The 16,000-nt window shown below is 35.7% G+C and overlaps 1 protein-coding gene across 1 annotated transcript; it reads left to right on the plus strand.

Annotated features, from left to right (window-relative positions):
• The first annotated feature begins 927 nt into the window (after positions 1-927).
• LOC137735096 (GATA transcription factor 8) lies at positions 928-4,441 on the plus strand. The gene is made up of 3 exons (XM_068474472.2): positions 928-1,518; positions 2,169-2,422; positions 3,167-4,441. The coding sequence occupies exons 2-3, from the start codon at positions 2,189-2,191 to the stop codon at positions 3,980-3,982; spliced, it is 1,050 nt and encodes a 349-aa protein (XP_068330573.2). The 5' UTR covers positions 928-1,518; positions 2,169-2,188; the 3' UTR covers positions 3,983-4,441.
• Positions 4,442-16,000: the final 11,559 nt, after the last annotated feature.

Raw genomic sequence — 16,000 nt, forward strand, 5'->3', positions numbered from 1 at the left:
CATTCTATGAGTTTTCTTAATTTAACTGTCTTATTGACTCTCGAAATTAAGTTACCGCGTGTGTTATATGTGTGTATCACTCGCATTGCGCCGACTTATGTAATAATCTTTTTACTTTCCAGATCATGTAACATGCTCTTATAAACTCACAAATCTCTAATTTAACAATTACTCTCACTGTATGAACGTGCATATTTGTTTTGCAACCTGTTACTAAATCAAGACGTACGTAATTATACACCTAACAAATATTGAAAACCAAATCATATCCTCTTAATTAATTTGATTAATTTACCAAACTTGACCTAATAGCAATTTGACCTAGGCAAAAATAATAAAATAAAGAAATAAAGCCAGCAAAAAATTTACATATAAGAAATTAATTAAGTAACCTTCCAACTAAGGTTCCTAATGAATTTGTGCGGGAAAAAACAAAACATTTATGGCATTGAAAAAAAAAACACGAAAAAAGAAATAGAAAAAGAAAATAAAGAAAGCATGTGTTGTGATGGATATAATGCCAAAAATGCCCACTCGTTTAAAATTTAATACGTTTCCATGTGGAGGCGGGTCGTAATTTTCCAAGCGTAACCGCGTAACGGGGAGGAAATCTAACGGCGTAACGCGGTAAAGGTCTTGTAAGAAAACGACAACGCAGCCCTAGGTTGACGCAAAACGGAGGGCCAAACAAACTTACTTACATCTAGAAGAATGACACTGTGATAACATTTCAAACCAATCAAACGCTGTTATGTGTTTAAATTCTTTACATAACTATAATAATTGGTTTAAAATAACGCCACCGTCACGTATAAACTGTAATTAAGATTTTCCGGGGACCGAAGAAAGGTAAAAAGTAAGAAGTAACGGCGGTTAAAGGCGGAGAGAGGGTTCTATAAGACTGTAATCTGCTGTCTCAATCTCTTCACACGCAAAGGACAGGAGGAGGAAGAAAAGCAGAAGTTCCAGCAGAGAGAGATAGAGAGAGAGAAACTGAAAGCGAAAAAGTAAGCGGATTCACAAAACCCAAAACCCCACCTCCATTTTTTTATTTCGAATAATTATTTTCCTCTGTGTAATTTTCAATTTTCGCGGTGAAAATCCGTGTCGAAATTTAAAAACTTTTGGCAGAAAAAAAAAAAGGTGTGAGAGGGAGAGAGCGGTGGGGGGCGTGTGGGGCCCGGGCGGAGGGAGAGGGAGGCTTGAAGGTGACGATGGTAAGAGACAGCTAGCAATGAAGAAGGAGGCTTACCTACCATGTTGCCCACATCTTCACTCTCTTCCTCCTTCCTTTTTAGCCTTCCCCATCCCCCCCTCTCTCTCTCTTAAATTCACTCTCTCTCTCTCTCCTCGCTCTCTCACTCCTCCTTATAATTGAGAAGAATTAGGGCTTTGGTAGTTTTAGTAGCACCAGAAGCTGTAGGAGGAGGATTTTGGGGTTTCTTTCTTCTTCTGCTTCTTCCGGTTTTGTTTAGGCGGGAGAGTGAAATTAGAGTTCGAAACCGAAACAACTCACAGGTTTGGATCTGCATTTCTCCACTCTCTCTCTGTACTTTTCTCTCGAGTTTCAGAACTGTCGGCAATGGCTATTTTCTGTTTGGTTGCTCCGAAAATGAGGGGAAGAAAACGCACAATTCCCTCCAGTTTTAGGAATTTCTCCTCTTTTCGCCCAATTTCAATTCGGAAAATTGAACTTCTTTCGTTTTCCTTCGTGTTCGCTTTAGAAATTCAACTCTTTTGAAAGCTCAAATGTGAACTGGTTTTTCAAATTTTCAAATTTCAAATTTTGAATTCTCTGTTTCCTCGAAATTCTGGAGGTTCGCTTGAAATTCATGCTCTCATAATCTCCTCTTCTTCTTCTATTATTTTTTTTTTTCAAAAAGGGAGAAGAAAAAAAGTGAAAATTCCGAGTTGGAGTTTACTGAAAAGCTCCAAATTCACCTTATTTCGGCTCCATTTAATTTTTTTTGAATTTGTTTATTTTTTTTTGAATTCATCAGTGTGAAATACAAGTAAAGTCGAACCAGAAGAATCTTCAACCTTTACGTTTAATTGCTTATCCCTGCTAAAATGCGCCACACGCTTTATGCCGCCCCATTGCCATGAACATTTACATTTTAGAATTTAACGTCGCTGATTATATTTTCTGGCCTTTCGTGTTTCCTCAGGACAATTTGTGACGGAGAAAATGATGGGACCGAGCTTTATCGACGATATAGACTGCGGGAGCCTGTTCGACACCATCGACGACCTCCTCAATTTCCCAACCGACGACGTGGAGTCTGCCCCCGGCCCCGACTGCGACGCCGCTTTCAACTCCTCCTCCCCCTGGCCCAGCCAGTCCGGCTCCCTCCAGCCACCCAATGAAGCCGTCTTCTCCGGCAACTCAGCCTCAGACCTCTCCGCCGAGCTCGACGTTCCGGTGAGTCACACTCCCCACGCTCCTTCTGTTTTTGTCTCTCTCGTAGCTCACGCGGCGTGTCGGTTTCACGGGATTTCCGTGAATTGAATGGGGGATGACGTCATACGTTGAACTTAGGACATGCTTTATTTTTATTTTTTTAATTCATGGTTTTATTTATTTATTTTACTTGAGTAAAATTAGAAATTGACGTGCCAGGCTGGCAGGTCCCGAGGAAAGGGGATATTTTTCAGTACTTCATCTGTTATTATACAAGTAGAGTGGCATTTGAAAAACACTTTTTTTCATATGATCGTTCCGGACATATTTAAAAATCTTTCGGAGTAAAAGTGGACATAGTCCTTGGGTTGCCCCGCATGTGCTGATCATGTGGTGGGTGGGTATTCTTTAGAAGATAGCGTTGTGTTCCTTGAATAATTTGGTGGGTTAAAAAAGCAAAAATGGACCGTTGAAATAATTGAACTCACAAATCCCTCCTTTCTGGGGGTATTTCGGTCAATTACGCACTGTAACGACACCGTTTCGGTTGTCGGTGGTGGGGTTATGAACGGTAAAAACCATCATAATTGCATGGTGAAAATTTTGGAACATGGGACATGTCTGTAATGAGTACCTCCAAATTTCCAAAAGCGTGATTTTCTGCTGGATTTTTCTTCATCAAAATGATGGAATTAAATTATTTAATTAATTGAAATTTGGAAGCTTTAATTTTGTCTGAATTTCTTTGATGTATTTGTTTGACAGATTGAAGACATTGTTCAATTGGAATGGCTGTCAAACTTCTGTGAGGATTCCTTCTCAGGAGGAAGCCTAACGATCAACAAACCGGACAACCCCTTCGTCAACAACGAATCATCCCACCAGCAGTTTCAGACCTCCAGCCCCATTTCCGTCCTCGACAGCAGCAGCTCCTGCTCCGTCGAGAAGAATGTGCCGCAAAGCCATGGCCAGGTGGTTCCTGGCAAGCGCGGACGCGCTCGCAGCAAGCGTCCGCGCCCAGCTACATTCAACCCTCGTCCCGCAATTCAACTCATTTCCCCTGCCTCCTCTGTTACTGAAGCCGAGGCCCTTCAGCATCAGCCTTTGCTCCCTCTGAAGGTCCATTCGGATTCTGAGAATTTCGCAGAGTCCCGTCCTGTGATCAAGATACCGAAGCAAGCTTCCGGGGAGCAGAAGAAGAAAAAGAAGATCAAGTTGACGCTTCCCCAGGCTCCGGCAGAGGGAAATCAAAGTTCCGGCACCACTCAGGGAGCAGTGAGAAAGTGCTTGCATTGTGAGATTACTAAGACACCCCAGTGGAGGGCAGGTCCAATGGGGCCAAAAACTCTTTGCAATGCCTGTGGCGTCCGCTACAAGTCAGGCCGGCTCTTCCCTGAGTACCGGCCTGCTGCCAGCCCTACCTTTGTCCCGGCCTTGCACTCCAATTCCCACAAGAAGGTTCTCGAGATGAGAAACAAAGGCGGCGAGCTGGTCCCTTTTGGAGAGACCACAACAGCAATGACCGAAACTCCAGAGCTCATCCCCAATGCTAACCACAGCATTTCGCTGGATTACATGTGAGGGGGAGGAGGATGCAGTAGAGGATAACGTTCCCTAGCCGGAACACTCCACAGTCCGCAGCGCTTCGTTCTCTCTGTCGTCAGTTTATGTTATTTGCCGTAGCGTCGTTTCATTTCTTTGTTCATTGGTTTTTTGTACAGGGATGCAAAATGGGGGGTGGTAAAATAGGAGCCAAATTAGATGACCATATATTCCATATATTTAGCTAAGTAGAAGGAGAGACCGAACAAAAAAAGAAGTTGAAGGGTTAGAGAGATGCAAGTTTAATGGTAGACTTTTAGATGTTAGTGACGATGATGATGGCAAGTAGGTCCTTAAGGTTTTTTAGAGTCTGTTGTCTCCTTTTGCATTCTTCTTTTTTCGCCTTTTTCTTCCTTTCGCAAGGGAATTCTTTTTGCAGTTCATTTGTAGTAGACAAAATTCTGAAATGAGTACTCGAATTTGAGATTTGTTATGCTTCGTATCGGTTTCATTCGCTCTTGTTTTTGGTTTTTCCGTTCTTCGGGTGTACCTAATTTTCTTCCCTTCTGGTTGAAGCACTCAAATTTCCACAAAAGTTTGGCTTGAAGAAGAAGGAAAGCTTAATGATTAATGATGGCAATTGGTGGTGGTTGTTTCCATCAAAATTTTTTGCACATTTGAGTAATCATTTTCTGTTGCTATGAGGTCGTCGTTCCACATTTGAAGTTTGCAAGAGGGTCATCGATCATTATTCATCAACAATTGAGGAGAACAATGTGTCATAATCTATGCACCCATCTACTTGACTTCCTACATTTTCAAAACTATAAGAGAAAAGCACATGGTTCTCTTGGATAACGATGTGATAATGCAAATACGAAAGAAAACTCACCTGCAACCGGTGTATACTCCTCCTATTTCTCTCTCTCCTCCCTTGACACTCTCTGTATTATAAAAAGTATAAGAGACTCACACATCCTTCTCTTGAACCCCGATACAAGAACGCAAATCTCACCTGCTACAAGGTGTAAATGTTATTTTCTGTGTCACTCTCCACATGTACGACAAAGAAAAGAAAGTATACATCCCGTTTCAAACACGTACTCTAGTTGGTATAATGGAAATGTACCTTCAATCCATTAAACCCCTAGCACATGATTTTCCCCATTAATTCCACTTGTTCTGAGATGTCATGTTCATGAGGTGAGCGTTACAAAGTGGTCCTAGATGAATTTGTTATAGTTGCTAGTGCTACACATTATTTCATTCATCTTTCAAACTAATCAAGCACAAAAATAGCATATATGTATCATCGAACAATATTTAGCTATTCAAAAAATGAGTTGGTGTTCCTATTCAAATTTGTTTGTTGTCGAATCAAAGAACTTCATGTTCATGATCGAAACTGTTCATAGTATAAATCACTCTACAAAGGTTGCCTCTGCAAAAAGTCAATTAAACTAAGGTCGTTTACTCATCGAATTGTATAAAAACAGATGAACAAAATTGGTAAAAGCATTACAAACCGTCTATGTATTTTGCTACAATAGATTGACTAAACGACCATAGTTTTAATTTAATTTTTGCAGAGATGGTTTGTACAAAGTGATCCATAATATGAACGGTTCTCATAATAAGAACAAAGCTATGTGATTCGAACACATTGAGTTTTGAATAGAAGTTCCTACTTATTCTTAAGTAGCCAAGCATTGTTCTATATCAACTGCAAAAGTCTTCAAATTTTTAGAGAGATTTCAATTCCTCTTTCCCCCTAAAACCCAAATTTCTCCTTTTGGGATGATTCAAATTGGGACTAATTTTAAATTCTTGGTCTGGTTTGTTAGGGTTTTTGTTAGGAGGTTGGAAGATTTGCAATCCATATATATTTTTACTTTTTGCTGGATTTGACTCTGATTTTCTCAGTTGGGCACTTGCGTAATGTTATTTTAAGGTTTATGTTTTGCCAATTTGACTAAGTGATGCTAACAATGTGCTAATTAATTAATATGAATCTTTCTGCAACAACGTTGCTTAAAGGTTAATTAACCCCTAATGATCAGAACAATAAGGATTTTTATTTAGTTATGTGCACAATTTTTAAAAATTTAAGTGGCAGCAGAAAATTTTAGGGGGTAAGATCGAAAACTCGGTAAGTTGTAAAGGTCGGACTAAGCTTATTAGGCTGATTTGATATTGAATTTTATCTTAAACATTAAATAAAGTTAGTTGAATGATTTTTTTGTTTTGTTAAGATTTAGGTTTTTTAAGTCATTTTATTAGTTTTCCTGCGAAATATTAAAACTTTCGTAGAAGTTTTCTTGTCATGTGGCCAGATGAATGACAGACACTATCCAATTAGAATTTACCGCATATTATAAGTTTTTGATAATAATTAAGATTCCTTAACATATGTTCGAACTTGTCTTTTAACCTGTCACGTAACAGGAAAGTCCCTGCAGACTTGTTTTCTGAATTACACACATTGGGTTTGGCTAGTTTGGGAGGAGAATAGATCCTCTCTGGATCTCTTCCACCAAGACCACCGGATCAAGTGATCCAGGCCTTTGAAATTTCATCCAACGGCAAAAAACTATTATACCTTTTAGGAGTCAAAATAGGTGAGCCGTTGGATAAAGTTTCAAAGACCTAAATCACTTAATCTGGTGATCTTGGTGAAAGAGATTCGGAGAGGATCTCTTCTCATTTGGGAGGGGTTAGAAATTCTTATAAGGTTGTGTGTCAAAAGACTTAGGCAACGCGTCTCAATCTGACCAAACGCGAACCAAATGAAAGAAAAATATCAACTTTATATTACCAAACAATGATAGTATTTATTATGCGCATAATAAACCAAATAAATAGGATTACCATCAATCATTTCATAATATCCTGCTGTTAATTACTGTCATTTTTGTTATTAACCTGCTGACTGGACTAATCATATGAAATGCATGTTTTAAAGTTTGATTGGACATTTCAATTACATTACAAATTTAATTAAAACCTTTTTAAAAAAAATGGGTGTATTTTTGCTCACCAGCCTATTTATAATCGTTAGATGAGTTATAAGCCACAAATATCAAAATTTAAACTCATCTAATGATCATAAATAAAATGGTGAGTAAAAATATTCCTAAAAAATATTGGGTGAAAAACGAGATTTGTATGGTGTCTATTTTCCCTGTAAAATGAATAGTCTGGGCAACCTAATGAGTTTGGTTTAAAACTCAAATAATGTGGGGTAGTTTACTTCAAACTAATTGCAAATTTTGGACTATGGGTTGGCCTGAAAATTGACTTTGTGGAAATGGTGACCCAAAAATTGGACCAAAAATAGTCTTTAGAAAGTCCAAACTGGCAACTATTGAGGTGGATAGGATTAGGCCCAATGCATTTCAAATGCAACCGAAAAAAGTTGATTGCGCACCCAAAAAAAAAAAGTGTCATTATTAAAAATAGTCATAAGGTTCGTTACGTAGGATTGAATTGAAATGGACAACTTTTTAACTTCAAGGCATATTAGAAATAAGAGTGAATGATTTTTCATATGGCAGGTATTAGAAGAGGATTAGCATTCAGAAAAACTCATCATTTCTTATCCTCCTATTTTAGAGAGGATTGAAATACGTAAGTTTTCTTCAAAGTGCAAATTTGCTCACACCTTAAAGTGACGGTGATGCTCAAACCTCTACATTAATTGTCTAGATTAGTTTGGTTTAATTGGTTTAATACACAACTTTCGAAACTTAAACTAATCTAACGGTAATTAATAGGGGTGAGCAAAACTGCACTATTTTCTTCACGAACCCTTACCCCATAATTAGACAATTTTTTCATTTCTCTCCCCAACATACCTTGAAATTAGAGAGAGATTAAGTTTAGTTCAATCCTACAAACCAAACAAGGCCATAATCTCTACTCTGATTATTACCTGATCGTAAACCAAGTAATTTAGAGATTTCATACGTTGAATTCAAACTCACAAATTCAGTCAGAAAATTTAAGTACAATATACATAAGTGAATTTAATCAATGACGGATCTCATGAGTTTGATTTTTATTAAATACTTTGCCAAGTTAATTAAATTTACTGCACTATGAAAACAGTGCTATAAGGATCAAAGCTCAAGCAACTTGATTCTTAAGTTGACATTCAAGCTCGCATAAACCATTGTGGAAAACTTTCCTTTTCATTTTCTATTAGTTTGATTGGAAGATGGACATGTTTCGAAGTCCAATTCTATTGCTAAGACCAAAAGTCCACTTCCTAATATGCCCAAACCTACCAAGTGTCTTATAAGCTCATAACACATAGAAATGGACGAACAATGTCGTCGCGATGTTTTGATATCCAGATGTTACGTTACCCACTCTTATTAACAAAAACTCGCATAAAATGTGCGGAGCAAGAGCAACTGCATTATGAAGGGCCATGCAGCATAAAAAGTGAGATTGATGGTATTGTGTAAACCTTCAATGTACTTGTCAACAAAAATTTGCATAAGCGATATGGCAGTTGTTCCTATATACCCATCAGGTGACTTAATAGGGCAGTTGTTTCTATAACATTTATTACGTGATTTCTCACATAATGAGTACAACAATAACAATTATCTCATTATTTTGTTTCGTAAACTCTGATTTGTTGGTGACTACACGCACAACACACTCAGAAAGAGGTGGAATTAGAAATGATCTGCATATGTTATAGGAAAAATTAGTATCCGGTCCCTAGTTACTAATGTTCATTGACTGAAACCTTATTAGTTTTCAGATTTTGATCCAAGTCCCTACATTAATGTAATAATAAATTTACATGTCAGTTACATAATTTTTTAAAATAAAAATTAGTAATTGATTTAGAATTTTAATACTCACACCTTTATTAAACTCCTAACTAATTTTCAATTCAAAACATTTCCAAAATAAATAAAAAAATTAGAATAAGTTTGTACCCATTAGCTTTTTTAAAAAATGTTTTCAATTTTTTAATCTTACATGTTGTATTCATGTATTTTTTTTTTCTTTCAAATTTTTAATCTTAAAATTTACTCAATCTTAAATACACCAATTTGTTATATGTAAAATGTACCAATTTTTTTAATATAAAATCTATTCATTTTTTTTTTCTAATCCATTTTTAAAAACTTATATGGGTACATTCTTTTTTCTTTGATTTTAGAATATATCCATGTTAAGTTTAATCGAAGAAATTTACTAATTTTATCAAGCCTAATACCCTTTTTTTTTTCTTTTTTTTTTTTTTTGTGGTTTTGAAGAATGTACCCATATTTAATATATACACACACAAAATAGTATATTTATATTTTAATATTTTTAATCCCACAAATTATGATTTTGTATTTAAAATCTCATTAATATGGTTGATATTGGTACGATTTGACCTATTATGAGAGGTTAATCCCGAACCTAACGGATCATTCCTTTTTTCGGATATACGAAGTATGAGATTTCACTAAGTTGATACTTAAAAAAAATCTTGAATCAGACTAGTTGCACTTACTTCAATAAAGGAAGAGTGGGCCTCCTTGATAGAAGAATTTTTTTTTATCTTGGTCTCAGTTCAATAGTAAACAAGTCCGAACTAATTAAATACTCGTGCCCGAAATTCCCCAAATTGGTTTACCATTTCCATAAAGTATATAATTTACAACTTTAAGTTCTAGATTATCCCTTTCCCGCAATGGATCCGGGGGAACTATAAATTTTAATTTTTAATTTAAAAAATTAGTAACATACATAGAAATAAATTATCACATTAATTTCAAGGACTTCGATAAAAAATTAAAAACCAACAAGGTTTCAGTCAAAGAATATTCATAACTAGAGACATCATCCAAAGTCTCCCTATGTTATATCTCAATATTTTTTGAGTATGATAAACATGCAACAACCATATCTAAAACTTTTTCCAACTTTTGTGTGATTTGATATGAGCTGTTTTGGCATGTGAACCAACTACTTGATCACCCACACATTTTAAGCTCTAATAAACCAAGTCATTCCATTTTTCTGTATACATATACGTATGTGTGTGTGTAGGACGGATCTGTGACATTATTTTTTTCTCTTTAATTTTTTACACCCGTTTGTCTTTTAAGTCTTCACTTAAAGGTCATGCTTACCAAAAATCACCCAAATTTGAAATCATATGACCTTTGGACTAAAGGTTTATGGTTTCTTTGTAGAATTGTATTTGTCTATTTTCTTCACTACAAATGAATGTCTTCATGGTTTTGGAGTTGTCAATTTTTTGCAAGAATGATCTATGAATAATATTATAAAAGATAAACATTTTGGATCATTAAAATACATTACGGAATAGGCCCTACAAATGCTTTGTAAAAAAAATAGTGTCACGGATTTGCCCTACACACACACACACACATATATATATATATATATATATATTATGCACCCTTTAGTTTGTAGGACTCAAAACTCTCAAGCCTCAAATTATGGCCGGCACTCACATTTTTGATAAAATGATCGAGAGACCAAGCTCACGTGTGACAAGTTTCTTTTGATTCTCAAAGCAATTGCTTCATCAAAATACACATACAACATTAATTAATTGAAGAAAACATTGTAATTAACAATGTTATTAGACTCGGGATCATGAATCAAACCATTTAATTATCGAGTCAATGACTCAATAGCATTGATGTTTGTCAGTCTTATTCATTAAACAAACAAAACTTAGTGGATAATTAATTAGTTAATTAAATAAGAGCAGTGCTAGCTAACGAGTTGACCAATTGAAAGTTAAAGCTCCCAAACGAAGGAAGAATCGAGGGCAGCGGCCGTAGCTAGCGGAGCGGCATGTGAGCAGGAGCTGCCGCTGCCTATGTGCCCGCCATGTGTAGCAGCACCAGCCCCCATCAATGTTGCTCAAGTTGAAGCCTCCGATGTTCATGCAAATTTCCAACCACTCCGCCGCTTAATTTCGACTAAATATTTACTGCATTTGCTTTGCTTTGCAGCCCCTTAATGTTATTGTTAACCCCAATTATTGCGGCTCCTCACCCACGCTACGAGCTTACTTACAAATAATGACACTACTATGACCTGGTTTGGTACTGAGGTGATTCTGAAAAAAGCTGGGAGCTGTTTTTGTGTTTGGTAAACATTCAGCTTCAGCTTTTTTTCACAGTTTTGGGTGAAAAAAAGCCAAAAACAATAAGCTGCAAAACCTAGCTTTGAAAAATCGGTTTTTTTTCATATCTGTTTTACATAAAAGTTTACCAAACACTATAATACTGTTTTTTTTTTTTTCAAAAGCACTTTTACAAAAAAGTTTACCAAACACTCTGCTGCTTTATTTCACAGCCGCTTATTCTCACAGAACAGCAGAATCAGCTTTTTTTCAAAGCACAGCAATACCAAACCAGCCCTATATCAACTTGCCTAGTTCACACTTCGCACTCGTATAGGAATTAGCATTTATTATTTAAAATTGATCACCAAAATAAAGAATAAAGAAAGAGTGCAATAACCTAACCTACTCTAACAAGACATAGTTTGGCGGAAATAACAAACCCGACATGATCCGATTATGACTACACGTGTCAAATGGGCAAAATTAAGCCGAAAAAATAATGCTTAATATTTACCTCGTTATATGAAACATTATATTAGTAATGACAATTGACAAATAGTTTTTTTGCGTCACATAAATTAATGATTTTATTTCATGATATCAGAAAGAAAGAAAAAAGCTGATATTCTTAAAAATACTCAAACCCTGTTTATTAAGTATTTAAAAGTGAAAAGAGTCAGCCTGCGAAACAGCTTTCAGCTTTTTCATCTGGTGTTTTTGACATTTTCACTGTTGTAGGGCCAACACAAGAAACGACAGAGATTCGGTCAGGGGCCCCACTTCCCCCAGACGCGTCATGTCCCCATCATTCCCATTATCCCATCCCCATCATCTCACTGACGAGATTTACAGCAGCAGTGTAGGGCCCATTCCCCTGTAACCATATACTGTTGGATGCTGGCCACGTGGCGATGAATGTGGTTGAAGAATTACACGTTATAGCCGGCTCCGGCAGCGGCGGCGGCAGCTACTGCTTGCATGAGTTGTGACTCTGGTTGTCAGTTGTTGCTGATCGCCTCTTCTACTTGATGCCAATTCATTCAAAGGGTAAAACAAAAAAATAACACTATTATCACAACTTAGTGATTAAATCCACCTTTTTTCTTTGATAGATCCCGTTATTAACGTAATTTTTGTACCGTCAAGGGCTTCGATTAATAAAACTCATTAAATTCAATGCATGTAAAGTAAAAACTGAATGTCAATACTCAAACTTTGTCTAAGTTAGAAGTAAAAGATCAAATGAAATGAAATTTTAACACTTACACTGTCAGTTCCACCCCAGTAAAAATGATAAATTTTCTTCATAACTAATCCATCTTTTACCTTATAGTCAAACAAAACTTTTGGAAATTGACATATTCTTTCTTCAACATAAATTAAATCTGAAGAGTTATCTAATTCAATTTCAATTAATGCTAGACCACAAGCGAGACTTAGTTGGAAAGAAAAACACAAAAAGAGTCAGGCACCATCCTCGGACAATAAAATGTCAAGGAGGATATCGGGTGGTTCCTCAAACCAGGAGGATATAAGGTGGTTACCAAAAACAACAAACGCATCTCACACACAACACCTCTTAGTTTATGTGAATTACATCAAAAGTTTTCCTTCCATTATTACTAAATGAAAACAAGTTAGTTTTCCTTACACGTGAATTAATTTCCTAGCAAGAACCAAGAAGTAGTGCATTTGACTTTTTGAGCACTCATCACCCCATCGATGCCATATAAATTATAAGGTTAACTGCATGTTGGAAAGTCCTTCTCAAAGACCCCCAAGTGAGAAGGACAATTAGCCCTAAGTGACTAGACAACCTCCAGTTAGTTAGAGACCCTTGAATGAATGGGGCTTAGGGTTAGTTAGGAACTCGTGTTCTGGCGTATATAGAAGACCTAGCGTGGCCGACCACATATATGAGAGGCCAACTAATTAGAATAATGAATTGTGGGGGGTCAAGTCGTAAAGTTTGTTGAGAAATAGGTTTAGGGTTTGATGAATTTTGACACAATTAGTGTAGTTGTCAGTGTTTGCATATCCTCCAACTATTTAGGTCTGAACTTTTCGTGTCCATTTGTAGAACACATGTCTGGTTAAGGTCACTTTCTACGTCTACTTTTAACAGCTTTGGCTCTCAAGAATGTCTGATAGGTGTTTATCAAGTTGGAGGCAATTTGATGGTATTTGAGATTCGGATGATTAGTCTGTAACCCTTATTCTGCTGTGCACGGTTCCCATTTTTTCAGTAACGCTAATCCATGCACGACAAGTTATCATGAGGCACAACTCAATATCAAACTTGCTATAGATATATCATTTTCATATCCGTCTAAATCAATCTTATAAGACCTTCTCTATGACTAAGTAAAGACCAAAAGTTGCTAAACTTATCATGTGCGTCATTCATGGTTTTGATTAAGTCCTACAATGTGCTTGATATTTCTATTTTTGCAATTTCTGGTTACATTTACAGTTGGACCAATTACTCAATATTAAAAGTTATAAATCCATAATTATTAATTAGTACTATAAATCCTTCATATGGTGTAGAATGGACTAAAACTCATGATATATTTACAGTTGTATCATGGACTTAATCACATGAATCCTTCAATAAGACCGACCGAGGTGATAGCGGAACGATTTGGCTTATCTTTAAATCCCATCCCATTGTCATATTAATTTGTCCTAGTGTTTTAACAAGTCCATTCTCAAATCCAAATTTAATCCCATTGTTTTTTTTGCCATAATCGCAATTTTTATTAACTATTTTGATATATATGTGGGCTAAATTGTCATTGGATGAAATTTTCATTAAAAATGTAATTTTCTAGTTTTCTCCAATATCTCAACCTAAATAAACTAGCAAGTGTGGTGAAAAAAATGCATGCATTATGTGATATTATCTAAAAGTCTTTTGATAATTTTATCTATGCAAATTTCCATTTCATGTTCTTTAGATGAGAAAAGAAGCAAGGTTGAAATAACACTTGGAAAGGGTGTAAACTAAGTGTGTGATTGTTTCATTAGGTAGTGTGACATTTCATCCTTACATTCTACTATACATAAAAATTCATGGTTTTATCCTTATAAATAGTATATTTTATGAAGTATTACTTCATAAAATAAACACTTAAAATGCACCTCACAAATGATCCATTTTCAATTTTTCAAGGCTGAACTTTGAATTTTATAAAAGAGAGCAATTGTTTTTTTGGGTGTATTGTGGTGTTATATGGATGTATAATTACGTTAATGTGAACATCATGTTATGCCAATGACTAGTGGGGGTCAAGTCGTAAAGTTTGTTGAGAAATAGATTAGGATTTGATGAATTTTGACACAATTGGTGAACTTGTCAGTGTTTGCATCTCTTACAACTATTTAGGTCTGAACTGTTCGTGTCCATTTGTTGAACATATGTCTGGTGAAGGTCACTTTCTACGTCTACTTTTAACAGTTTTGGTTCTCAAGAATGTCTGCTAGGTGTTTATCAAGTTGGAGGCAGTTTGATGGTACCTTGAGATTCGGATGATGTTGTTCCCATTTTTTCAGTAAGATTAATCCATAAATGATGACTTATAATCATGAGACACAACTTAATATCAAACTCATTATATATATCGTTCTCATATCCGTCTAAGTCGATCTTATAGGACTTCCTCTATAACTAAGTGAAGATCGAATGCTGCTAAACTTATCATGTGCACTGTTCATGGTTTTGATTAATATCCTACATTGTGCTTGATTATATTTGTGCAGTTTCTGGTTTCATTTACAGTTGGGCCAAAACTCAATATTAAATGTTAAAACTCATAACTATATATTAAATTGTCCTATATAAATCCTTCATATGGTGATTAGCCGAATAAGATCGACGGAAGTGATTAGCCGAATGATTTGTCTTTTCTTTAAATCTCATCCCATTGTCATATTAATTTGTCCTAGTGCCTTAATATCGCTTTTGGTACATTATCGACTACATTCTCTAATCCCAAATTAATCCCATTAATTCTTTACCATAATCTCCCATCAATATCAAAATTTAGCATTTTGTATCATGACTTGGCTACGATCCAAATGCTAATTCTAATCAATTCTCTCTGTTTTCTTTGTAATTATATATGATATATAGAGTTTATAGCAAACAAGTCAATAGTTTTTTGTTGTTGTTGTTGTTGTGAGAGATTAATATATCGAAGTAAAGAGAAATACAAGAAGAGTCGCACTACAACTACCAGTCCCGCGGGAAGGAAAAGAGAAGTATAAGGCAATAGTATATTTGCCAGTGAAAACCCTAAAAATTTATCTAGCTCAACTTTTCTCCGCCATCCTCACCACTTGAGCAAACCCTAAAAATTTTAAAGTTAAGACATTCTATTTCAACAGTAACATGCATATCCGATAAAAATTCCATTTTTCTTTCTTTTACATGAATGCATTTTTAATGTTTTTTTATGTTGTTCTTATCCTTAGAATCAAATAGCACGACAAGACCATGTCCAGAAGCAAAAATTCAGGAACACAAATAACAACCAGTGAAAATGTTAGGGGAGTTAACTAAGAACTATTGATCATATGGTTTATAGTACACACCGAACTGTACTTAACCATGGTTAATCCCAAAGAGTTAGGGCATCGGACAAGATAAACTTTATTATAGTCCATGTAATTTGGTTAAACCCACTGCCTTGATTTCAGAGTTGTGCACGAAACTCGCAATTTTTTTAAAAATATTTTGCGATATATGTGCAAACTCAACTTCTAAGCGCACTTAGGTTATACAACACAATGTTGGTGTTTAGCAATCCATCTAGCATAAAAGATGGGAAAAGAGTTGGAAGAAGTAACCCTTATTTTACTTTTAATCCAATAGTCCAACATTTCCTAAATTTTTGGGCACGAGTTTGGATACCACTTCGATGAAAAAAAAAAAA

Source organism: Pyrus communis, chromosome 7 (genome assembly GCF_041283825.1).
Source record: "Pyrus communis isolate YQ-2024b chromosome 7, ASM4128382v1, whole genome shotgun sequence".
Classification (NCBI taxonomy): domain Eukaryota; kingdom Viridiplantae; phylum Streptophyta; class Magnoliopsida; order Rosales; family Rosaceae; genus Pyrus; species Pyrus communis.

Bases quoted from the DNA above. Each gene is read 5' to 3' on its own strand.
- LOC137735096 (XM_068474472.2), top strand. From the start codon at position 2,189: ATGATGGGACCGAGCTTTATCGACGATATAGACTGCGGGAGCCTGTTC. The intron at 2,423-3,166 runs GTGAGTCACACT...TTTGTTTGACAG, and splicing joins CCGCCGAGCTCGACGTTCCG to ATTGAAGACATTGTTCAATT.